The sequence below is a fragment of the Rattus norvegicus genome, chromosome 2 (assembly GCF_021556685.1).
Source record: "Rattus norvegicus strain SHRSP/BbbUtx chromosome 2, alternate assembly SHRSP_T2T, whole genome shotgun sequence".
In the NCBI taxonomy this organism is placed as follows: domain Eukaryota; kingdom Metazoa; phylum Chordata; class Mammalia; order Rodentia; family Muridae; genus Rattus; species Rattus norvegicus.
In genome coordinates this window covers 245,993,844-246,018,698 of record NC_141535.1, presented here as the reverse complement: position 1 = coordinate 246,018,698, position 24,855 = coordinate 245,993,844, and the positions used below count along the sequence as shown (strand labels likewise).

At 42.1% G+C, this 24,855-nt stretch overlaps 1 protein-coding gene, 1 long non-coding RNA gene and 1 pseudogene across 30 annotated transcripts in view; 1 reads left to right on the top strand and 2 right to left on the bottom strand.

The window, feature by feature from the left end:
• The window catches only part of Erich3 (glutamate-rich 3), a 102,047-nt gene that overhangs the window by 43,238 nt on the left and 33,954 nt on the right, over positions 1 to 24,855 (bottom strand). For 4 of the 16 annotated variants that reach the window (NM_001433090.1, NM_001433091.1, NM_001433092.1 and 1 more), the window contains 7 exon segments: positions 2,496 to 2,676; positions 6,407 to 6,622; positions 10,629 to 10,787; positions 14,235 to 14,363; positions 15,864 to 15,935; positions 20,890 to 21,015; positions 23,537 to 23,630. In NM_001433090.1, coding sequence (NP_001420019.1) covers positions 2,496 to 2,676; positions 6,407 to 6,622; positions 10,629 to 10,787; positions 14,235 to 14,363; positions 15,864 to 15,935; positions 20,890 to 21,015; positions 23,537 to 23,630 — 977 coding nt within the window. 16 annotated transcript variants of the gene reach the window in all.
• LOC102555516 (uncharacterized) overlaps positions 9,192 to 24,855 on the top strand; it is a 39,470-nt gene continuing 23,806 nt past the window's right edge. For 2 of the 14 annotated variants that reach the window (XR_015672768.1, XR_015672742.1), the window contains exons 1-6: positions 9,709 to 9,779; positions 11,419 to 11,542; positions 11,833 to 11,956; positions 12,591 to 12,633; positions 19,558 to 19,697; positions 20,991 to 21,080. This is a non-coding gene — a long non-coding RNA (uncharacterized LOC102555516). Of the gene's footprint in view, positions 9,279 to 9,416; positions 9,780 to 10,461; positions 10,497 to 11,418; positions 11,543 to 11,832; positions 11,957 to 12,590; positions 12,634 to 19,557; positions 19,698 to 20,990; positions 21,081 to 24,855 lie in introns of those variants that run through there. The other 12 variants (XR_015672782.1, XR_015672766.1, XR_015672744.1 and 9 more) reach the window with 11 other exon arrangements.
• LOC147996635 (transmembrane protein 14C pseudogene) lies at positions 18,821 to 19,270 on the bottom strand (annotated as a pseudogene).

Genomic DNA, 24,855 nt, shown 5'->3' with positions numbered 1-24,855 from the left:
CGTTAGCTCACACACACAGAATGGGTGGATATCATGACATTTCATTTATATCTTGATAAATCTACCTTTAAAAAAATCAAGATCAATATCAGATGAGAGAAGAAGTAAAGGGCAGTTAGATGAGGTCAGAATACAGTAGAGAGCTTCTACTCTAAGTTTAGATAGACTCCCAATACAGCTATTAAGAGAAACCCCAGAAAAAGTTATGCAAAAAGGCAGAGACACAACTGGACTCATGGCTGAATGGGATTTGTGTTTAAGAGGGAGAGAAGAGAGATCATCGGGGGCCAAGTAAGCATCCCAGGAAGAGGACCCTCTATTTGGGAAAGAGGCTCATTATAGGGAGGAAGAGGCATGTTGGGAAGAGAAAGGAGGCCCCTAAGAAAATGGGGTCAAGAGGAGGAGACTATTAGAAGGCCAGAAAATCAACTACAGCTTCTTTGCCCCACATGAGCCCACAGGCTAGAGCCTCTTTTGTTTGAAAGGATACATATGGCAAGTCTAAGCGCCTGGAAGATACTGCAGTCTTTAGGAGAAGTAAATACAGCCAGCTCTCCGTGGGTGCATTAAAGCAGCCTACTGTGGCCTGGACTCCGTTAATCTAACTACAGGAAGCAGGGGGAATTGCTTTGGGACTAAAAGGATGCTCTAAGCCCCATTCTTCCATAATTTTGTTGTTATTCTTAATTTGTAAGAAGCAAGAAAAATTAGCAACTGCCACATCTTTAAAAGCGAGTGAGCTATTCCAAAAGCATAAAGGCTTTTATTGACTCTCCATGAAAACCTTAGACCTATTCTCATTTCACAGAATCACACAGCACTGAAGATCTTTGGTAACCTGGATAAATCACTCTAGTTGCTGCACCTCGTGGTAGCCCCCTAACAAAGCCACTCTTCAGTCTCCAACGGCTCTCTCCTACTGATCAAGGTAAGCAGAGACCACAACACAGAGGGGAGAGAATCCAGGACTTAAGTCTCCATTCCAAGCTGTTGTGTAAGATTATCCAGTGTCTCCACACAGAGACCCAGGCTCAGTGTGTATACAAAGTAACCCTTGCCCAGCAGCAGACTCCTCAGTCAGCTTTCGGTCTGCATCCTTGGTCCACCCAGTGTTGTTTTCTAGACTACCCAGCCAGAGTAAGACTGCATTTGTGAAAGTCCCGTTCTCCACTAAATGGCTATTCTGTATCCGTGCTGTGTGATACAGAACCCAGCAAATTGTCTAAACATAGACATCTAAACATGAGCATTCTACTTTTACATGATAGCTACTTTCATCGATTCTCATAAATTAACACCCAGACAACATACTTTTAAAAAAATTAATTTGTGTCCGAGCTGCTTGGGTTAAGAGAAGGATGTGTGCCTCTTTCCCTACAAGCAAAGCTCATTGGAATTCACACCTTTCCCTTTAGGAAAAGGTTGGCACTTTGGCTGCTGAGAGCTGAGGTAGCATTGAACCATACATAGACCTCCCCCACCCCACCAGGCCAAAGCTACAGGGGATACCCTTCAAGAGACACACCCCTCCCCTCCCTCATCTACCAAGAGGTGGGAAGGAACTCTGTGACTGAGAAACGCCAGAGTAAATTCCCACGTTTCCACAACTTTGTAAAAATGGTACCAGTTCCCAACAAACTGAGAACCGTGATTTATTTCACTTCAACTTAAAGCTAATGTTCCCACATCTGGTTTGCTTTTGGGAGGCTCAGACCATGTAATCCCCAAATCTTTCGTTATCTATTAGAGTCACTCTCTCTGATTGGCGAAAGAAATTTCAAAGGAAAATAAAATAATTTTATGTTGTTCTGACGAACTCTTTTTCTCAGCTTCTCAGTAGATTTTCTAAATAGCTATGGAAACTAATGGAGCTTCCTAAAGAGACTTTCCTATGCAAATGAGAAAAGAAAGCTTCCTTTCATTTCTGCCCCAATAAACAATATAGAAGAATCACTACAGTGCAGTATAAATAAAAACACCTTATACCGACAAATATGGACTTAGAATCGAAGGAAAGTGCAAATTACTGAAACGGGCATTTAAACAATGTGTTGCATCAAGTTGTTTAGGTGTGACCCATGGCGGAATCTATTGAACCTTCGATTCTGCCTCCGTATATGCTAACAAATTGTCCGTCTGTGATGTTTCCCTTATGATAGCCCGTCATACCATTCACAGTGGCAAACCAGTTAACTCGCAGTGTTTGAGACAGCCTACTTCTGAGTCATTTAATGATCACATATCTCTGTCTCGAAATCAATCTGTTACCAGGTTAAATCACTCCACACTCCTCCTCCTTCAATCTGCAAGAGCAACCGCTGGCTGCTCCAGTTTCAATCAAGGAGCTGTGGATCTGGATCTACTCTGAGACAGCTGGTTTACAATTCCCTGGATGTGCATAATTTCACTAAGTGGTTAAAGTCATTTTGATATTATGTCAACAACAGCTCATCTGGAGCGTCAACCCAAGCGCCTTCCTCCGTGTTCGTCTATACCTTTCTCAAGCAGTTTCCCTTTGTAGACACAAAGGTTCTCTCCTCCACAGTGCTGTTGATAAATCTTGATTTCATCTCGGAAGTCTATGTCGTCGTAAGATACGTGCACATTTTTACCAAAATAGACCATCGTGATAACTGCATTGCTATGTGGTGCTGTTTTATAAATCCTTCCTGGATCCTAGAAGAGATGAAACAAGGACACAGAGACTAAGTGTCTTCCCATGAGACTTCCTGCTCCCACGTGGCTTTACGAAATACAAAGGGCAGAGAGAGAGATCCAATTCTAAGCACCTTATAACAAAGCCACTGTATACAGTGCCCAAGAATCGAAGGTGTTACAAAATACATTCCTCTTCAGGTCTATAACAAGCAGATTTTTGGCTCTGAGTTTTGTAAATGATAAAGATTTTAACAAAATATTTCCCACTTTAAATTCTTTCTCTCCTCTCTTTGCCAAGAAGGAAGTGCTTTTGACCCTTTTCTGCTAGTTTTCAAACAAAAATTCAAACAAATGAACTGAATGAATGTTAATATTTTGTTTGGAGTTGATATTGATCGTGGCAGAGTGACCGTTTTGAGGTGACCCATCTCATCTTTACAAGTGAGCAAAGGCAACAGACCCTTTCTTAGCCTATTACCTCTGAGAGATGTGTAGATGCATGGACTCCTTCTGACATCCCTGCAAGGATAGGTGATCATGTATGTCAAGTGCCTGGGATTACCATGTAGAAGTCTAATTGGTTTCTCTGTTTAGGAAAAAAACAAACAGCTGACCAATTACAAGAGTTGAGAGAAAATAAATTAATCACTTTTGAGTTTGAGTATTACAAAAACGGGTCAGCTTGCTGGGATGCATACTTGAGATGGGGTTAATGAGTTCTGACCTTGTGGGTCATTTATTTAACTTAATTTGCTTCATCTCTAGAGTGAAATTGTTGTGTCTTCTTTTATGGTTATTGACTGCATGGTATGCTAAGCTCCATAGTCTAAGGACTACTAAATAACATATCTCTTTAGTATTGCCTTTAAACATATTTTTTTAATATTTTGCTAAAAGTTCACAGAGCACACGTACAAGAACAATCAAATGAAGAAAAGACAGTATGTGGTTTGGAGGTAAGTGTATTTCCTGAGTAGATGATATAAAACCATGAAATGAAGCATGGGCCAGCTCAAACTAGTAATTCCGACTGGCTTGCCAGAGGAGGGGGAGAAGTCTGGGAGATGGGTAGAACCGAAACTTTGCTCATCAATGAATAAAGAAGTGTAACTTCTTACAACGATGTCCCTGTACTTTGGGCTCTATTGACCTGGAAAGGATCGACTGTCAAACCACATGGGAAGATGACACATCTCAACAGAAAAGTAAGCGTCGAGGTTGATGTCATGGTGATGCTCAGACTGAGGGGTGCAGATAAAATAAAGAGGAGAAGTAAGAGAAAAAGCCCGAGAAGATGTGTGTTGGAGGACGAGCAAAGCTTTCAAGAAAATGGAAGTAGGAATGTGCTGGGGCTAAGCTCATTAACGGAGCAGATATCCAGACTGAATTAAACACAAACCATCAACCTCCTACATTAGCACACTTAAAGCCCAGACTTCATGCCTAAAAACTCAAAAGGCTAAAAGTAATAAAATGCATATGAATAATACATATATAATTATACATATATGAATAATATATATTCTTTATGTATTACAGAAAGAATATTTTAACACAGAAAGTAATGAGTAGTGTGAAAGATTATTCTTCAGTGATACAGAATTTCATCACGAGAGCCAAATAATCCTAAACGTAGACTCCAGAAGGTTCTGGACATTCACAAATGAAACCCTAAACATTCACAAGAAGCTAACAAACTCACAGTTGACAGAGTGTGAATCATCAGTAGATTCAGTAACCAAGAGACCAAGCAATGTTTCTAACATATCTAATGACATAAGGCAATTTGTTACACACTAATAATGCTGAGTATTAATTGGCCTCCACTCCTCAGTCAGAAAGCACTTCAATAAAAACCAATCTGTGAGAGAAGGTATTATAATTATAAATGTGTGCTCAAAACACAGATACAGTCAACGTCATAACGTAACACCACTTGATGTAAAACCAAACATTAACCCTAACGTAGTGACAATAATTTCAATACCTCATTCTCACCAGTAGACAGGTCATCTAAAGAGAGAAACATCGGAGTTAAATGACATCACAAATCAAGTGGACCTGAAAGACATCTATAGAACATTCCATCCAAACACTAAACAACACACATTCTTCTTAGCAGCCCATGAAAACTTTCTCCAAGATTGGCCACGTACTGGGATCCAAAGGAAGTCTCAACGAATACAGGAAAATTAAATTAGCCTATTCTATTTGACCACAAAGGAACTAACCATATCAACATATCAACCATATCAACAACCATATAAACTATAGAAAGTACATAAGGGACCCAAATACATGGAGACTAATCACATACTACAGAATGATTATCAGGTCACTGGAAAAATCAAAAATAAAATTAAAAAATTCTCTAGAATTGGGTACATGAAACACATACAGCAAGCCAAAAATCTATTAAACACATTTGAGACAGTCTTAAGAAAAACGTGAATAGTGTTAACTGCCTATGTCAAAAGACTTGCGATATTTCATTAACTTAAGGACACACCTTAAGGCCCTGGAAAAAACAAGGGAAAAAAAAACAATCTAAAAAAGTAATAAACAAGAAGACATGACCAAAATCAGTGAAATAAAGAGTCAAAAGCCACAAAGAGTCAATGAAACCGGTTCTTCAAAGAGAAAAACAAGGTCGTAAAGATCCTAAAGGGAAACATTGCAGCAGACACCAGTGAAATTCTGGGAACAGTAAAGCAAGATGAGTTACGTACATTAGCATCCTTGTATCCAAGGCTCATGGGCACGTTGAGGAAGAGGAAGCAGAAACAGTGTAAGAGACAGAGGTTGGGGAAGAGAGCTGTGAAGAGCTGACTTCGGGACTTGACATGGCTGCTACACACAACAGCTATGGTGATGTCTACTGCAGCATGGGCTGGGGAAGAGCTCCTAAAGCTCAGCCCCAGGCTGACAGGCTTTCTGCAGATGGTGGCTGTTTAGGGATGGACGGTCACTTCAGGGGAGGGATGTTGGCAATGGTAGGTTGTCCACACCCCAGTGTGGCCCTACACTCATTTGTAAATGACCAGCACTAAAAGACTGGGGGATATTAATAATGATGATGATGATGATGATGATGATGATGATGATGATGACGATGACGACGATGATGATGATAGGCATGGGGGTGGGAGCAGATGTCTGTTGGTGGATTTCAGAGACAGTTGGAGACAGGTAGTTGAGAGTAGGAAACTACCTGTGAAATCTTCGGGGAATAAATTTTTAGACATGTAAAAGGAAAGAGGAAACTGGTCTAAGGTGCTGTCCACATAGAATAATGCTTTGGGACATGTGTGTGACAAACCACAGTATTTTAAAAGAACAGGGAAAAAGTAGGTAGCCAATGTTCGCTAATTTTCAATAAACCATTAAAACTAAAATTTGGTTCATATAACACTCTAGCTGTGCTTAGATTCATGAATTTTCATGAATTAAATGGGAAGATACTCTGAATGATCGACTTAAGGGAAATGAAGTCGGAGTCTTATCTAAAGTCTGAGAACCAGAGCTCACGAGTAATCTGTCATCACTTAGGGTGATTGAGTTGTTTTCCTAATTACTCAGATGTTCCCTTTGACGCTCGTGTTTTTTACAGGTGTACTTATGCTATTTTTTTTTTGCAATGCATTTTTGTACCTGGTTCTAGAAAATTCTCCTGCTGCAGATCTAGAACTCAGCTGGTGTGACGTCACTAATATTTACAGGAATAAAAGAACATTTTGACCATAATCACCTTGGTGAAGAGAGGCTCTAGGCCATGGGGAGCCGTGATGGGACGCAGTCTCTTCCTCCTCCAAGCCTCCAACCTGTTCTCCCTAAAGCTCTTTGCTTGGGGCTGGGGTGACGGGGGAACAGGTATCTGGTAACTGTTAATGTGTGGAAGTTGGTAGAGATCCTCCTTCTGGGAATTGTCCATGTAGTTCCTGAATTTCATCATGGCCTTCTTGCCCTGTAATTACACATCATGACGTAAGACCCAACGACACACAAGCAGAGCCCCATTGCAAGCCAAATCAAAGTCAAGTTTGGATGATTGTCACAAACCCAGCTGAGAACAATGCACCAACCTGAAATGCATGCTCTCGTGTTTTGAGAATCAGTTTGTGTCTATTGAAAATTCAATAAGCACACATTCCTAACCTTGTGTGAATATGGTTTTAATAGAAAATTTAGAGACAGTTAAGTTAGTTGATTTCGTACTGGAAGGTCTGCAGGGTTGGAGCCTGAGATGGTGTTGGCCAGTGCACTGGGCACTGGGGACATTCTGACTGCACACCCCCGAGGATTGCACAGACAGGAGAGGCAAGGCTGTGATCAAAGGCCAGTGAGTGGGCTTGCTTGAAATCTTCAAACTCTGGGAAGGACAATCAAAACTATTGAAATCTCAAAGAGAACACTGTCTGACCTAGACATCCTGCAATAAATCCTATATACATAACTGCACAAGTTATTAGTACTCTGCCATAAATGTGCATTTGGGCATACAGATATACATGTGTAAGTGTGTATATATATAAAAGATGTGTAAATTCAGCTGAGCCATAAAAACTCTAGCACCCTAAAAATCTGTAAGTAGAAAAATGGTTCATTAAATTTGCTTTGATTCTTTACTTACATTGTACATTCTCACCAGGGTATGGAAATATGGGTATTCTTACATAATAGCACAGGCAGTGTTCCTTTTAAGTAATTTACAGGTAGAGTTTGATTTAAAAAGCAATAACAAACAGAAAATTTTAAATATTAATTTACCCTTGGGATATATGTCTATTTTGCTTGAGAGTTTAATCAACATAGCTTAACTAAGTCGTTTAAAATCTTTAGAAGTATAACCAAAAATATTTATCAGCTAGATTTGAGCCTAAACATTTTGACAAATTGATTATTTTTGTGTATCTGAAGGAAATTTCTAAATTTTAAGACACTTGCATGTCTTTTATCCATTTAACACGAATTTACCTTTAAAAATCTCTATACTCATAAAATATAAATTGACATTACATTTTTGTATTTATAACTAATTTTTAACCAGTTTAGTCTATATTTTGAGATGCTTAATAATAAAAGTTTTAGAAAAAGTTCTCCAAAGGATACTAGTGACTAAGTCAATAAAAGCACATTAAATAAAAGCATGTATAGCTCAAATCTTGAATAAAACCAACACTTTTGTGTAGGCAGACTCTACTGTTCAGTTATTAAATAATATTGAGTAATCTTACTTTGTTTTTAATTTATTTTTCCAATAGACTGAACCTAGAACATCAAAACCAAAATTAAATGAACATAATAAAAATGTTAAAATTAATCTGGGACATTGGAAATTTGAACAATTTTAATTGCTTTTAAAAAATAAATAGCAAAACTGGGTATCAGCTATGTGTCCTGTTTTGGAAATGATTTTAATAACATTCTTAAAAATAATATTTTTTTTATTTTTAACTGATGGTATATTGGCTAAGTTTCTAAACAATACATATAATTATACTGTACTTTTAAGTTCGTAAGCATTTAAACTGTGCTGTATTATGTAGTTTTTCTCACTTTTTCACTACCATAAATACGACAGCTCAAAGCGGACTTAACTCTGCCTTTGTGATTATGTGTACGTTCCTGGGGTAGAGTCTTACAGGTTAAGATAGTGGTAGACCATCAGGCAGGGCCTTGAAGACACTGGTGCTGATGTCTCCCGACGAGAGAGACTTCCTCTGAATATTTGAAAATGTTGCCACATAATTAGTTTTACTTAGTGGCGTCAAAACCAACCTGTTGTTGACTAGGTCACTTTTTCCAAAAGATGCTCACTCCAGGCGCTGTGACAAGTTCAACCCGGTCTTCTCTGAGGTCCTTCCAATCCTTTCACCTCTATCCTCTTCAGTCTTTCAGCAAAGCAAGAAGGTCGACCCTGGTGCTCACTACATACTTAGCAACACTAGAAACCACTGTCTTTCACAAGGAATTTGATAGCCAACTCTTTCACCATTAATGCCACTAATAAGAGCATGCCTTTTCATACTACATTTAGCTTACACAAATTATACTGTAAGCTCCTATAAGTGACTTCTGTCGTCCTTGGTAATCAATATCAATACTCGTTCTTACATCAGAACCCAGCCTGTCATACGTGCTCAAAATATTCATTGAATTTAGCTCATTGAAGCTAACAGGAAACTCATCATCTTCTTGATGTTCATGAACTACTCAGTGACTTTCCTTCAGAAATAACCCACGCTCTCAAAACTGGTAAGCAGAAAGATGAGATTATATATTGGGTCACAATGTGCACATATAGGTAGGTATTCCTTGTAGACAGTGTCTCAGAGTAAGTTTGGAGGACAGTCATTGAAAGGTGAAAAGTTCAGTCCCTAGATGTCAGAGACTGTCATTTCCCTAGTGATGTTCTCACGTCTAAGGAAAACAAAAGTTACTGAAACAGAACTCAGAACTTCAGAAGCTTGAAAAGAATGTAATCAACTGGGCAAACATTGAGAGGATCCATTGAAAGCACTGCCTATGGGGAAGGAAGCTCCACTCAGAAGGCTCTGAGTATGCCCAACCCTAATGGCAAAGCTAACCCCGGAGGACACAGAAGTTTTAGGCAAAGACCTGTGAGTTTTCTGGTACTTTTGGCAAGCCCATTCCTGAGACGAGATGGGCACCTCAGGAAGCCTTAACCTGATCCAGGAGCACAGCCTTGAGTCGTAGCCCCATTCTGATTCTATGGTCACTAGGTAACCTTCTCATTATGAGTCTCCCTCCCAGGCAGCCCTGTCAACCAGGAAGAAAATGGTGTTGCTATAAGGTTTGACCCTTTGATAACTCTTGGTGGATTAAGTGTCCCTAATCAAGACATCCATTTTAGATTACATTCAAAGGATCTTGTTTGTGTATTATTTTGAATACTGTGAGACCTGGCTATTCCCGGACAGTGGCTGAAATGGCTTTCCAAGTATGGGGCCTTCAGACTGCACCCTAGATCTAAGACCTAGGAGCCTGCCTCAGTCTGAGAAGTTTCTCAAAAAAAAAAAAAGGAGGGGGCATTACTTCCCAATTAACTCAATTAACTTCTTCTGGTGTTTAAGAAGCTACCAGGAAATTAACCAAATAAGGTATGTAAAACGCTCCCACGAGCTAAAACCACATTCAATGGGCTGAGATGCCACAGTTGCCTCTGAATATTTAGTATGAAATCACTTCATGTGCATGAAAGGCATGTGTCCGAGAGAGGGCCCAGTGTCTTAGGGCGCGTGAGTCGTACTTCCTAGGAAGGAGTGGGGCACATTCATCCCTTCCATGTAATGACCGTTATGTTCATGACACAAATTCCTAAACTAGCAAATGTTTCTGCAAGTTCCAAACATAGTTTTTCCCCCATGTTGGCAATGGCCTGGCCTCCTCCTTCCTGTTTAGGTAGATTCTGTTTTATGGTAGCCAACTCGGGCAAAGGTTACCTAAGAAAGAAGCTCGAAAGGCATGCAGTATCAGACTCCTAGGTTAATGACTTTGACAGATTTATAGCCTTCCTTCTATAATTCAACCTCCAAGTAACTTCTCACACTGATGGGAGGGTCCCCACACAAATGAAGACCAGCTATGCAGAGCCCTGTTGTCTGGTTATCATGTGTTCAGATCTGCAAGGAGTCCACATAGGGCCATGTGGGGGGAGGGGCAGTCGTGTGTGACTGGGGACAGAGCATCATTGTTTTCTTCTCATATCGAGCTAAGCACTGCCTGTCACTGAAATTCCATCCCTTACAGGTTCTGTATAATTACATGAAAAGTAGGCCTTCCAGTCTCAGCAACATACAGTCAATCATAAGTACATTGTAAGTGCTTGGTGAGCGTACAGTGTAAGTTTCACCATGTGGATGAAAATACGGCATCCTGAAAGCTTTGATAGTACATGATTTTGATCAATAATTTAAAAACAAATGTTTCTTAAGGAAAATAGCATTTACCGCGAGAGGAAATGGAGCTTCACTTTCCAGCAATAAGGTTTTGGGTTTGGACCCTGAAGTTATCTTTGAACCATTCCTTATTTGGCGATTACTGAGAAGAGGCTGCAGACGAACCGGAGGCTGCATATTTCCTGGGGCAGTATACGGTCGAGGGGCTGTCTAGATGATGATGGGGGGAAATTCCATTTAAATTAGTACCTTGACACGTTTCCAGAACTAATTAATAACCCAACAAATTGCCCAGAGTAATTAATGGTGCCTTTTTACTGAACAGATTAAACTTTAATTATATTCTTCCGTTATATACACCCTTCGACCCCAGAGTATTTGTTAAAACACACGGTGTTGAAGTTCTCTACTTAACCAAATGCCACAGGGATGGAGCCTTCTAGACAAAAGGGACGGCCTCTATTAGAGTCCAATATTTTTGCTCATACTGTAAATTATTCATTGTGCTGAATACGGACAAAGAATGGCTTTGCTCAAATGTTAAGTTAAATAATGTCCTATTTCAGAGAACTGAAAGGGTATTATTGGAACAGACTTATTTCAGCTTCAATGTTTTCAATATAAAATCTACTCTGAATTCATTACGTAGCAAGGTTGGCACCCAGAGTAATAGCAGACACCAGGAAAGGCAGGTGCTTAGCTATAATGTACTGCCAATTACATATCTTCAACTGCTCCCTAAAAATGTAAGAAAACAAAATGAAACATTATAGCTGGCAACACTAGGGTGCACTATATCAAAACGGATGTTTCCACACTGGGAATCTGCCATTTCTTCTAGGTCTCCTGCCTACTGTCTATGTCTGAGGAACTCCGGGCCCTGGAAGTGATTTCTTAAAGAATGTACTAACCAACCTCAGGACTGCAATTAGGTTCTACCAAGGAGAGGAATGACATCAGAGAAGGTGGGAGGATGAAATGGAGGCCTTTATTCCCATAATCCTGCAGGGTAGAAATGGTTCCTACCACCTAAGTGTTCGTGTTTCTGTGGAAAAGCCCTTTCTAGCTAAGGGACCTACCTAGTGCTTCTAGAACCTAACCCTTCCCATCCAACCTCCTCTTCAACCGAGGGACTGTGGCTTCCCATTGTGCTGACCATAGCAGGCTTACCATCCCTAGTTGGCTTCTCTTCACCCTGCTGTATCTTCCTAAATAGTTTCTTTATTAAACAACTTTGTAATTACTCTATTTGTAGGAGCCATCTGTTTCCTGCTGAGCCCCCAACAGAGACACTTTCCAATCAAGAATGTACTGCAGCGAATTCAAGAAGTACCAGTGTGGAACATTATAAGTGCCTCTGGGAGCATCAACAGAATATTGTAAGTTTAGTATAAAGATTAGCAATGAGTCAAAAGTGAGGGGGGGGGGAGTGAAGCTTTGGCCCAGTTGTCCTATTCTACTAAGACAGCAGAGAACATGCCAGGAATGGGGCAAAGTGGTATGATGGTCTATAAATGATTCATGAATAGAATTTTGTACATTGACTCTAAAGGGTGGTGAGCCACAAATATTCCATTCCGCAGAGGCGTGTATAAATAAACACATGAGAAAAAAAAATCTGGCAGCCAGAGACTCCTACCAAGAGCTTGCTCTCATAGCATCTTGAGAAGCATGCGTGCACACTGCTAAAACTTTTGATTTCAACAGTTGGCAATACCGAACCTCCATCCTAGGCCAATTGAGGAGATAAAAAGTAATATGTAACATCCAGAGAGTCTACTAGTCAATCAGGCTGGTTAATGCCAGAGAACATGACTCAGAATGATGCTCTCGGAATAGTAACAGTGAACCAAGGAGCCTGAGAAAAACTAAGTTCTCAGGGAAGCAGGTAAAATTTTAGCCATAAGGAAGGTGGTGATTTGAAAAATTCAAGTAAGAGCCAGTTCTGAGCCAGGATCACAGAAGGGCAGCAGAGACAACACTGCCCAATAACTGCTTTCCTTTCTTCTCCAGCAACAGAATTTTCATTTGTGAATATGGCTCGCACCAACAAAGGGTATGTTCCCCCAGACTCCCAACAACTCTGTAAGGAGATGTCCTCTCACTTGAGGCTAGTAAAATGTCAACAAAAGTAACTCATGCTACTTGCCGATCACACTCATAGCAAAGGAAGGCACGTCCTTACTTTCCCGCTGACCCCTTCCCTCAGGCTGGAGCATCCACATGTTGATACACAGCCCTGGCTGCTGTGGATGAAGCAGACTCCCCAAGTTTGTGGATGAGTAACACAGAGGAGCCCAGGTATTTGATGACTTCATAGAGTCACCTAAGGCTCATGGGCATGGGCTAGGGTGGGGATGAAACCCCATGGGTAAGCCATTGTTACTTGGGTCTCTTATGGTTTGACTATGAGAGGCATCCCACTGGCTGTTTCAACACTTGGTCCAAAACTGGAGTTGCTCTTTTGGGAGTTTGTGGGTCCTTTGCTAGGTAGAGAGAGGCTGGCTGGAAGAAGATTCTCTCTGAAAGGTGGCCCTCAGTGTTTATAGAATACCCTACTTCTCTCCCTGTCTCTGCTTCCTGTTCTGACAAGATGTGAGGAGAAGAGGGCCCTGCACCATAGCCTGGAGGCAGAGGAGGAGGAGGAAGAGAAGGAAGAGGAGGAGGAAGAGGAGGGGAAGGGGGAGGAGGAGGAGGAGGAGGAACAGCCCATAGAGGACTGAGGCTTTTTCAGAACTTGCGTTGTTCAGCCAGGACAGGTCAAGACAAGTTTACCTTTTGCAGAATGTTGAAGCTTAGTGCCATAGGTGACAAACTTACCTCAACTGTGTGTGAAGGCTTTGTAATCTCTCTACAAATATTGTATAACACAAATAAAAATGATCAGACTTGCAAGGAAAACTTACCCAGTCATGCACCCAGTCACGCAAACCGAGGGTAAAGATGTCACAGGAAGTTTGCCCACCCAACAAACATCTTTTTAAATCACTCCTGAACCTGTACTGTTTTGAAAAACCCTGCCTTCCTTCCAGCAAGTAACACCTCTGGGCCACGGCCACCTCATGCTAGGATGAAGTATCAGTGTGTGACTTCTTCAGATGGCATTTCAGTACATTTAATCATCTCAAAGTGGAAGCATCTACTTTTGATAAACATGCAGTCAGGCACTGCTGAATTTGTGCAGATAAAGGAATAGCAAGAATAATAACCAGATGTCAGAATAATACCCAGAAGACACCGTCAGGGGCTCAGTCCTGCCACATTGCAGGAGCTGAAGGGTAACTACTAAGAGAGATAACTTGAAGTCGTCATGTGTGATCTTAGATATGAGGATGAGTTTGCTCTTTTCTGTAGGCAAAATGGAGCCAGGGCTGGTATCTGGGCACCTACATAACCTCAGGTCATCTCTACTTCAGAAACTGGTGTGGCAGCTGCAAGAACAGGGATTAGTCCACAGCAATTTTGATTGGAGTGGGGACTTGGAATGTTGACTTTTAGTATTGAGTAACAAGGAGGCTGTAGTTTCCAATTGCTTCCTTTCCCTGTGTTTTCGTTTCTATAGGGTTGTACAGACATGCTTCCCAGAGAGCCTTCTTTCTCAGGTTAATGAGAAATCATAAATTAATTAGCTGGGACAGAGTGCTTAATAGGGCTCACCAGTGTTAATGGACTAGAACGTCCTTCCTCAGCCAGAACGCTATGGCCACGATTAGTCTTTGGGCCGGCTGGGGGATGGGGAGTCAGAATGGGCATGTTATCTTCAATAAATCGTCTTGTGTGTTCTCCCTGGAATGAGAAAAAAAATGTGAAGTTGATGTATATAGGTGATCTGGTTAGCTTAGTGCCTGACATGTATCCAACCATACTGAGAGATCAAAGCCCTCCCCACTAAGACTGCTACTCTGTATCCTGACACGGAAGTTAGCAATGTTTCTATAGCCCTGTTGGGGAAGGTGCTGTAGGTACTAAGGGACACAAAGGAGTCATTCTGAGAGAACTTTCTACTTAACGATGTGTGTTGGGTCAACAAAATGTCCTTTGTACTTCACTACTAGAAGAGATTAAAGTTTTTGTTATAAAAACAGTAATTCAATAATACACTTAAGCCAAATGGTCCCTTTTACTAAATAGAGGGGACCTAAAACATGCCTTTGCCGATGGCTAATACGCAGTGAGCTTTGACAAGCAGCTGTCAGATGGGAGCAACTGGAGTGTCTATAGCATTTTTCCAGAACCCTCCTCTTCCCTTCTACCTACTGCCTCCCATCTGCCATTGTACAGGACAGACAGATCCCAGACACACAGCACACCCTGTTTTGGGTGCTGGAAATCAGGTCCAATCATCCTTGCATCCACGTTCTGCTAAATAAATTACAGAAAGTGTAAGTTCATGATGTTGGGCATCGCCAGTCAAGCTGAATGAACCTGGAGCCTCTGCATCCCAGCTCCCCTGATCCTAAGAAGGGACCTGCCTCCTGTCATTCAACACTAGTAACAAGATTACCCTTTGTCTCTGATGAAATATCTTTGAGTCCATCAAACCAGAGTGGAAAATTTTACTCTCACAGGGCAGGTTGCCCTATGAACACTTTACAAATGCTTATCAGTTTTCTGAGATGCATTTTAGGCTCCACGTTTGTAATACTATAGCAAATTAAGAACAAGCAGCCCATGATTTCAAATAGCTCAAGAAATCAAATAAATCTGCCATCCTAAACTGAAACTTTTCAAACATGCCTAATTGAATCTCTCATCCCCTGATTCAAATTGATGTATTTCATAAGTTCACTGCAAAGAGCAAAAATAGAGAACAACCAAGGGATTTAAAAATACCTAACACAAAATGTTAGATCTGTTCGTGCTTCCTTCTACTAAGGAAGCTTGTTCCCACCATAATTTTCGAGGGTGACATTCGAATGAAAATGTGTGATTGTATAATTCTTCCGATGTTTTATTTTCCTTCAAGCTGGAAGATTACCATCTCTCTTTATTTTCTTAAGACTCATGAATATCCTTTGGACCCTGCCACAAGAACACACAAAAGCCAGACATCGAATTTGACTATTTCCAAGTTTGTCTTTGAAAGTTTTTGCCTGGCCGGAATGCGCTTCTCAGGAGCAGTGCCTGTTTTCATGATCTGTACTGATGGCACTGAGAGCCAGGCTCCCTTGAATCCTTTGCTTGATCTCAGCTATGGGTGCTGTCCAAAAGTAGGGGCCTCCACACTTTCCAGGTTAACTGAGAGTTCGAATGGTACCATGCTATTAAAAGGTAAAAAGAGTTTACCTTCAACCTCTGAATACGCTCTCTCCGAGCTAAGTCATCCAGCTTCCGTTTTATTTCCAGCTGACGGTAGCGCTGTAGAGGATAGAACCGTGCTAGTTAGAGCCAAGAATATTTCAGAGGGAAATAATCCCAGCAGAGGTAGCTCTGTTTTCAATTACCCCTCTTGTCATTTAGAGGGAGAACCACCACCTGCCTAAGTGTGCAGGTGGGAATATCAACTGCCACCACTCTTTGGGAGGCCAATTACAAACACATCTCAGCTAGAAAGTATTCGTGCCCTTTAACCATAAACTTTGTTCCCAAACTGAAGAGGAAAACCGAGTGACGGCTTTTAAGTGTTTGCACAAAAGGATACTCTGAAAATAGCTTTGACTAGTGGTGTAAATTTGGGGGCAAAAAAAATGGTTAAATGTTTGGCATATCCATGGGCTGGAACAGAACGTAATCATTTAAATGAAGATTCTAAAGATTTTGATTTTTTTAATGAAAAAGTAACATGGGAGGAAGCAAGATGCTGAATGCATAAGAATCCGTTGACGGGTGGAGCAGTTTGTGCGAGCGTCCCTGGAGGGAGGAACTGCTTCCTACCTCTCTAGTTCCAAGGCCATCATCACGTTTTATAACCAAAGACGCTGACGCACGCAGTCACAGGTTTGCGTCTTGGTCTCACTTCCTGTTTCCTGTTTGTTTACTCCAACCCATGTCCGTCACAGCCTATCATGATGATTTTCTTTCTTGTGTGCACAAAGGATGATTTTCTTTTTATTTATGCGTCTGTGGACGTGGTGGTGGAGGGGCTCCTTCTCGGAGCTTGAGTTAGACGCAGTCATGCACAGCGTGAAGCAGGTGCTGAGAAATCAACTCTGGTCCTCTGCAGGGCAGCCAGTGGCTCATACCCGATGAACCGCATTTGAAATCCACCGTTCATTGTTCTTTGAGGAAGGGTCTTGGAACCTAGCTCAAGATTACCTGGAACTTAATACATGGCCCAGGTTGGCTTCAAAATTGTGGCAATCCTCCTGCCTAGGACTCCTGGATACTAAGATTATGGCTGCATGCTACCATACTTGGCCATATCATGGTTTTATTGATGTATAAATGTGACCCAGAAGATATTAAAAAGAAATGTAGAATAGCCATGTCTGAAAGTAGAGACTTTATGCAATTATTTTTGCTTTATGATTTGCCTGGTTTCCAATTATTTTCATATATAATAGTTGGCGACTTAAAATATACCTAAATAAAAATGGTCTTCCGGTTAGTCGAAATCAACCGGTGGTTTTGTTGTTTCATTGTTCCTTCAGGGAAAACCTTTTCTCTGATCTTGGTCCCTGGCGATTCAGTCACTCCCGTCCTGGGTGTCATCAATCATCTCTTGACTCTTCTCTTCTTCTCCCCACTGCTCTGATCTTTTACCCATTCAGCAACACACTTTCTTATATTAACTATCAGTCTGGTTCCAACTTCCATTTGTCCCCAGATCTCTGCAGTCAGTGGCTAGGGTCCTCTTCACTGTGGCTGAAACTCTCTCCCCAAGCCCTCCAGTGCCACTGCCTCCTGGGTCCAGACCCCTTTGGAGCCATTCTGCATCTGGTACAGGGGCTCGAGCCCCTGACTCCCTCACAGCATTCTCTCAGGCCTGTTCCTCACCAGCGATGGGTTTCCCGAATTCCTGCTCTTCCTTCCTGAGTTCCTCCTCATTATGGGTTTCTATTCCCGAATTCCTGCTCTTCCTTCCTGAGTTCCTCCTCATTCAGCCTCTAAAGCTCTCTCCATCTCCCCTGCTTGTGAGAAAGCAACTTCTCTACAGCTTTCTCCTTCTCTGCTGTCCACATAGACAGCTGCTTCTCCTGTCCTCTCTCTGGCCCTGCTAGCTGCACCCAGCAATCTAATGGACCTCCCACCTCCAATCTTTTCCAGACCATCGATCTATCCTCTGCATCTCCAGCAGCAACATCTCAAATGGCTCTGCTCATAACTCCCCTGCTGTGAAAACATGGGTCACCTCAGCACCCATACCACACCCTGCCTTGGGAATGCAAAACTTCCTAGAAACAAAGTTTCAATTTTTCAAATACTGTCACTTCCTCCTGCCAAGCAGCACCCCTTGAGTGGCCTTTGGGCTTTCTTTCCATAGGCAGGATCCTGCCTATGATGAGCCTCTGGAATTCCTCTCCTGAGCTCCTCCTCCTTTCCAGGTGTGTTTTCCAGAAGCAGGAGCCCTGAAGCCCTCAGGACACCTCCTTGTTTGCAGGATCCAGTTTGTCACTTCCCTCTTCTATGTAGTCGCTGTGCAGAATTGCAGTAAACAGTGTCTTGCAGCCACAGGACAGGGTCCCCTCTTGTCACACAGTGAGTCAGCTCTTGGCACACAGTGAGTCAGGTATTGTTGCATGAGTGAATGCATGAGCACCTACAGCAATGTCAGGAAAAACTATAGCGGTTTCAAGTGAACGGGAGGCCCCGTGCCAACCTGGAGACATACTAGTTGTTCTGGTATATTAACCGAGTGGGTATGTCTTCTAAAATATTGTTAGTGGCTGAATAGTTTCTGATTTCACTGTTTTTTTAAGGTTATGGATATCTGAAGACTCTAATGGTTAAATACTTTTTTTCTAAATAGAAAACTTTATTTTCACTGATAATGTCACTATAACATAATTTCATAGCAGACCTATGCAAAAGATCCCTCATCCCAAATGTCACCAAGAGATTTCACATACTTCCTGGCAGGACATGTAGCTCTGGGCCCCCAGTGTTGACACCCAACATGTTACCCCTTTATCTACTAGTATAGAGAGTCAAGACATCATAACACAAGAACGAAGCCGCATGAAGGCAGTGTGAGCTCTGAGGTTAGACACTCGTTGCCTCTGAACGGTCACCACAGTAACCACGTCTTCACCTCCATGTGCTATGTAGGTCTTTGCTGTACTTATCTCTTCAGCGTGGTAATGTGGAGGTCTGGAAAGTGTCAACTCGTCATAAGCCCATGCAGGGCTATGACTACTATGGATGGGGTGAACTTAACATACTAATTCCAAGTTTGGCCACCATCAGCAAACTGGCTCCTGCGATCAAACCTGCAGGCATAAATTTCCCAGAGTTGTAGAATCTCATCCCCATAATGCCAGCCAAGGTCCCAGACGTAGCTAGGAAAACCTACACATTCCTGGGATCCTGAGACAGCTGGTAGGCACCCAGGCCTGCTAGGTCCCTGAAGAAGAGTCCAGCAGCCAGGGATGGCACACTACCTGCTTTTGCATAGCCAATAATCCCACCAGTAGCAACCAGGGCTGCATAGCCAAAACCAAAATAATGTAAAGGAACCAGTGGGCCACTGTCCTTCTGCATTGTTCAGTCACTTTGGAGACCACATCAGGCCTGCACCCAACACCAGAGCTGGAGGCCTGCGCTGGAGGATAGCAGCATGAGCAAAGGAACCAAGGTCAGGAGCCCGGGAAAAGACTTCTAATCTGAACATGCTAAGTCCTCTGAAAGCTGAAACTGTTAAACACAAACACCGAGCTCACAATACTCTCAAGTTCTGAACATCCCTTATTTATCCTTCTAACTGCATGTGGGCTTGTGTGTGAGAAATATGTACTGTGATTGAATGTCTTGGGTGTGCGTACAGAGACCAGAGGAATACATCTGATGTCCTGCTCCGTCCTGCTCTGTCCTATTCCCTTAGTACAGGGTCTCTCACTGAACCCAGGACAAGGCAGCCATCTTCCATCGATGGGATGGAGTTAACAAGCAGGTGTGTGTGTGACCACACCGGGTTTTCCCACGGGTGCTGATGACTTGAACTCAGGGCCTTCAACTTGTCTAGTAAGTATTCTTACCCTATGAACTGTATGATGTTACAGACCCATATTTCAGAATTTCAGATTAGAAAAGGTCAAGTCCCACATTATACTGACTATACGTTCTTTTAAACATAATCATATGTTGTTAGTCTATGAGACTCAGCTGAAACTGCATGTGAAAGTTCTGAGGTATCTGATGTATTACAGACTCTGAGGATCTGGACAACATTGAACTCAGTACTTCTAAAGCTAGAAATTAGGTAGGGGTTAATTTAGTATCATACTATTTATATTTTAACAAAATTGTACCATTCCCACTGGTACTTTTGTAATTAGCAAATTTGGGGCTGGCAACAATGAGTCTAGGTAACTTGTGGACATGATCTGAAATGTTTTAAAAAAAATGAATTGCTAAGTAAGCAGAAACTGTATGTGTGCAATATTCATCTTGAGTGAGCATTCCACAGGATTGATACAATGATACTGTCAACAAAATAACAAATATTTTCATTGGTACTAAACTCGTTGCTGGTTTCCTGATACTTCTGCATTTGTTCATAAATGTTAACGCACCCACAAGTCAGAGACCTTCCAAGCCACTTCTCAGATTTACTGCTGTGTGTTTGAGCCAAGGAGTGGTGTCCTTTTTCACAAAATAACTAAACGGTGTTTGATGATTGAAACTACAGTTTTGTGGAGCGAAGCTGCAAAAATTTATCAGGTTAGCTTCATGGCCCACTAAAAGTGCAATGTCAGACTCCACAGAACGTGTGGATGCTCAGCCTGTAAAGCCGCGCTGACCAATGTGTCCTAACGTAGGAGGGACAGCAGATGTTTCACTGCCTATTCTGTGAAACTTAACATACGGCTGAGCTACGGAGCCTTAAAAGAATAACAGGTCTGGGATAATTCATGGCACTGGAATTACTGATATTTAAACAGATGTCACTTTTTTTTAGCGAGTAGAAATTAAGGTACAGATGGTGAGGGCTGGGTAGCCATTGTGGATTAAAAGAATCTACATTTAGAAAATGAAATATCACAAACTTTATAATTATGTCCATATCTCTTCTGAACTAAAAAAGGGAAAAACTTGAGAGTTCGGGCTCCTATCTACTTAGGAATGGACCAGTTTCCTTTAATCCATTTCCCTTTTCCATGAGGTTTAGGAAGAGTTACCCATCATTAGTCATAAAGAGGAAGAAGGCCCTCACCTCCATATCAAGGACCTTGTGGAAAATGGCCCGGGCTAAGCACTCTCGGATGTATTTTTGGTGATCCTGTTTCATGTTGTTAACTTTGTATTCCTTTTCAGAAAGTATCCTCCCACTTCTCGTGATCTGTGGGAAAGAATACAAAGTGTGAACAGATAAGGAAAATACACAAAGAAATACAAAGTAGCAAGGTACCAGGAAAGGGATGGAAAGAAGGGGGAGGGGGAATGGGAATAGAGGGGGGAGGGAGGGAGGGGGAGAGAGAGAGAGAGAGAGAGAGAGAGAGAGAGAGAGAGAGAGAGATGGCCTTTTCAAAGCCTAAAGTAGAATACCATTGTCACTAATGAACTTCCACTTTTAATGAATATTTCATCAAGCAGAAAGGAAAAAGGAAGTCTCCCTTACCTGTCAGTGTGAAAACACACACAGGTGGTACACTTGACGTTTAAAACAAGGTTCTCATTAGAGTAACAATTTTCCAGTGATGGAACCCAGGTGTTCTTTTCAGTCTCCTGAAAGCACCCTGGGAAGAGGAGGTGCTACCTTGAAAGAGTGCCCAAGAGTAGGCCTGCGGGGCTCCCAGGAAACCCTGGCAGGGGCTAGGCAGATAAGCAACTGAGGAAGCCTTTGGTTTGTCTTGAGAAATAATTGGTTTCATTACTTTCTTTGCTCTCCCTGCTTTTCCTTCCTCCACTTTGAAGCCCAGAACATAATTTAATTTGCTATGATTTAGAATTTTTACGGATTACAAGGAAGTGTGGATAGGCTTTTGTTTAATATTGGTCACAGCAGGGGGAATCACTGTGTCCCCAAGTGTGGATTCCTTCCCCTCACTCTTTGCTTCTTTTGACTCTGTCCCTTGTCCCCACCTGCTGTTGTCTTCTGATTTCCCTGTAAGAGGCTGCTTTCCTTCTCCTGCCTGTTCCTTTCCCACCTCCCCATTACCATACCATGCTTTGTTAAGGTTAAATATGAGCCAACCTAACATTCCCTTTCTTATGTTTAAGTGTGTGTGCGTGTGTGTGTGTGTGTGTGCGGGCGCGCGCGCATGCATGCATGCATGTGTTTACATGCTCAGGCGTGCATGTGTGCCTATGTACATGAGGCCACAGGTGTTGAGTGCCCTGGAGCTGACATCATTGGAAGTTATGAGGTGCTCTGTGTGCTCAGGTCCACATGCTCTTCTCAGGGAGCTGTCTTTCCAGATCCCACTTTCCTGTTCTTAATTTTCTTCTTCAATTGTAGCTGTATTTTTATATTGCTGTTGCTTCATATTACTTCAGATAACTCACTTAAGGTGTCTAGACTGTACTGCCCATCCACTTCACATCACTGGGAAGTGTCTAAGGTTCAGCCATCCTGACTGCCTGTCACTCCTATTGGCTTGTGTCATTGTTGTCTCCGGTATTGTCTTTTCTCCCCAGTCAGGCAGGTAGCTCCCAGAGAGTCACCATGTTTAAACCCCCGAGTGAAATAGATATGAATCCCCCAGAGGGGTTTACAAAGAGCAAATCCCACAGGTCTGGGGCGAGAGTTTTAAACTCACATCTAAGGAGTTGCCATGTGCTGTGAGCAGGGCAGGCTGCAGGCCTCTTCCTGGATTGGTTACTTTAGAGAAAGGAGCCAGGCTTTTCTTAGCAGACTTGTCACATTGTAACAAGTGTTCATTACATGCTTAAGGATGGTGTTAAGTAAAAGCAAAGTCCTGCGGGACTAACATCAAGCTCACCGTGTTCACAGTCACACAGTGATTTCAGACTGAGCAACGGGCATGGGGTGGGGGGAGTATGTAGGGGAGGCCGGTAGGAGTTGGGATTTGCCTTCATTTCACAATTGAGGAAGTTGGGCAGCAAGTGGTGTGCCTGGAAGTCTTGTTCCTGCAGAGCCAGGTTTCACCTGACCCTTCTGATAACAATGTCCCATGAGGCAGTGAAGGACTGTCCCTTGAGCTCTACCTAGCTAGTGCCAAGCACACAAACAGCCATTAGAAACACAATACAGTTCTTTCAACATCAAAACAAGGCTGTACTTTAAGAAAGCAAACAGCCAACGCAGGCTAGAGCCACACCCCTTCTCTTTCAAAGGAAAACTATAGGGGTTTTTGAGTTAGATTTTTTTTTCTCACAGCATACACATTTAAAGGAGTGGAAATTGTGTGGGAAGAGCGGCTTTGACGCTGATGGAAGGCACAAAGGTATCTGTAAACCATCACAGGGAAATGAAAGTCCAAAAAAAAAAAAAAAAAAAAAGAAAGACAGGAAAGGAAGTAAACCATTTCTGTTGCCATACCATATACTATGAGTATTAAAAACAATATTTTTTCTGAAACAACAGACTTTTATGCCTTTGCTCTCTAACAGAGTCTGGTCCATAGACTGTGTGCTGAATCAATGAATAAATAAGCAAGTCCACTATGCTGTTGAAATCTGCAGGGACTTTTCTTCAATAATTTATGTTTCCTCAGTAGCTATTGTAACCTCTCTCCTTTGTTTAGAAAGAGCTTCGAATAAAGCGGAAGTTAAAAGGGAAGTAATTTTTCTGAATTAGTAGGGAGAAAAAGTTGTCACAGTCTCAAAGGAAACCTGAAGAAAGGTTGGAAATTTTTGGACTTAGTTGAACAAGCAAGCAGAACTCAAAGCAGTCTTACCAGCCCGGATCTTAGGAGATGCCGCCTGATCCTGGTATTGTTAAAATAACCAGCCAGGTGTTTATCCGTGAGGCTATTATATGTTGCAAGTAATCTGAAACAGAAAGGTGAAACCATTAAGGTTTTATGAAGGTTGCTCGATAACCAAGGCTACTCTTGGCAACGCTGCCTAAGCAAGCACTCTCCGGCGAGGCATTCGTAGACAGATTTAACAGCTGACAGCCAACGATGCATTTGAAAACAGGTTTAACTGCCAGCTGAGAGCCTATCTGTTCCAAGGCTTATGGTAAGAGGCAGGGAACCCTCTGGATTTGGGTTACACAAAAGGGGAAACCAGAAATGAACACTTAAAATGTGGGTGAAAGGCCCAAAGTCTACATCAGATCAGAGAGAGCTTAGCAGTGGGGCACGACGGGGAAGCAATAGCTTCCTCAGCAGTCCTCAGCCTCTCCTGTGCGCCCTAAACTCAAGCACCTCACAGCCCATACTTCTCTCCAGCCAACAGAACACACTTTGGAGGATCATGCTCCGTCTGTCAGGGGGCTGGGACTCACTGACACTCAAATGCATTTTCAGAAAACAGCCCCTGGGTGTGCCCCTGGCTTCTCCATAACCCTTCCTCCACACCAGGAAACCCCACGTTACATATCTCCTTTCACCATATAGGATTCCTCTTCCCCCTCTGCCTCTGAAGACCAAGTGCACCCCTTGAGCTGTGACCTTAAACTGTACATGTCCTGAAGAAACAAAGATACTATTTGCTGTGGGGTTTTCCTTATGGACATAAAGTCCTAGCTCATGCTTTAACATTTTTGACTTCTCAACTTGCTCATATTCTCCTAGACGGTTTTATTAAACCAGTGTCTAGAACCAAAACTTTAGTGTATGGAATATCTTACATTTTTAGGACATTTTAAGAATTAGAGTAAGCCAATGAAGTGAAAGTCCTAATACTCCTCTGAAGACACAGAACCAGGAAGAATTCCACTAGAGGCAAGTTTGATCTATATAATAAGACTCCCTCAACTTAGAACAAACTGAATTTTTGGCTACATACTATACCTTAATATATGCTTAGGCTCAGTCTATAATTCATGGTTGGAAACTGGAAACTACTTTTGCTCTTTGAACCTAATGTATGCACCATAAAGATGTGCACATACATATGTGCATGTACATACAGACATATATACACATGTCTAAACATTTATGCATAAGTATATACACATATGTATGCGTGTGTATGTATGTATGCATCAAACCTCACCACAATCCTGTCCTAAAACCATGCATAAAACGCAGCAAGGATTTGCACCCAG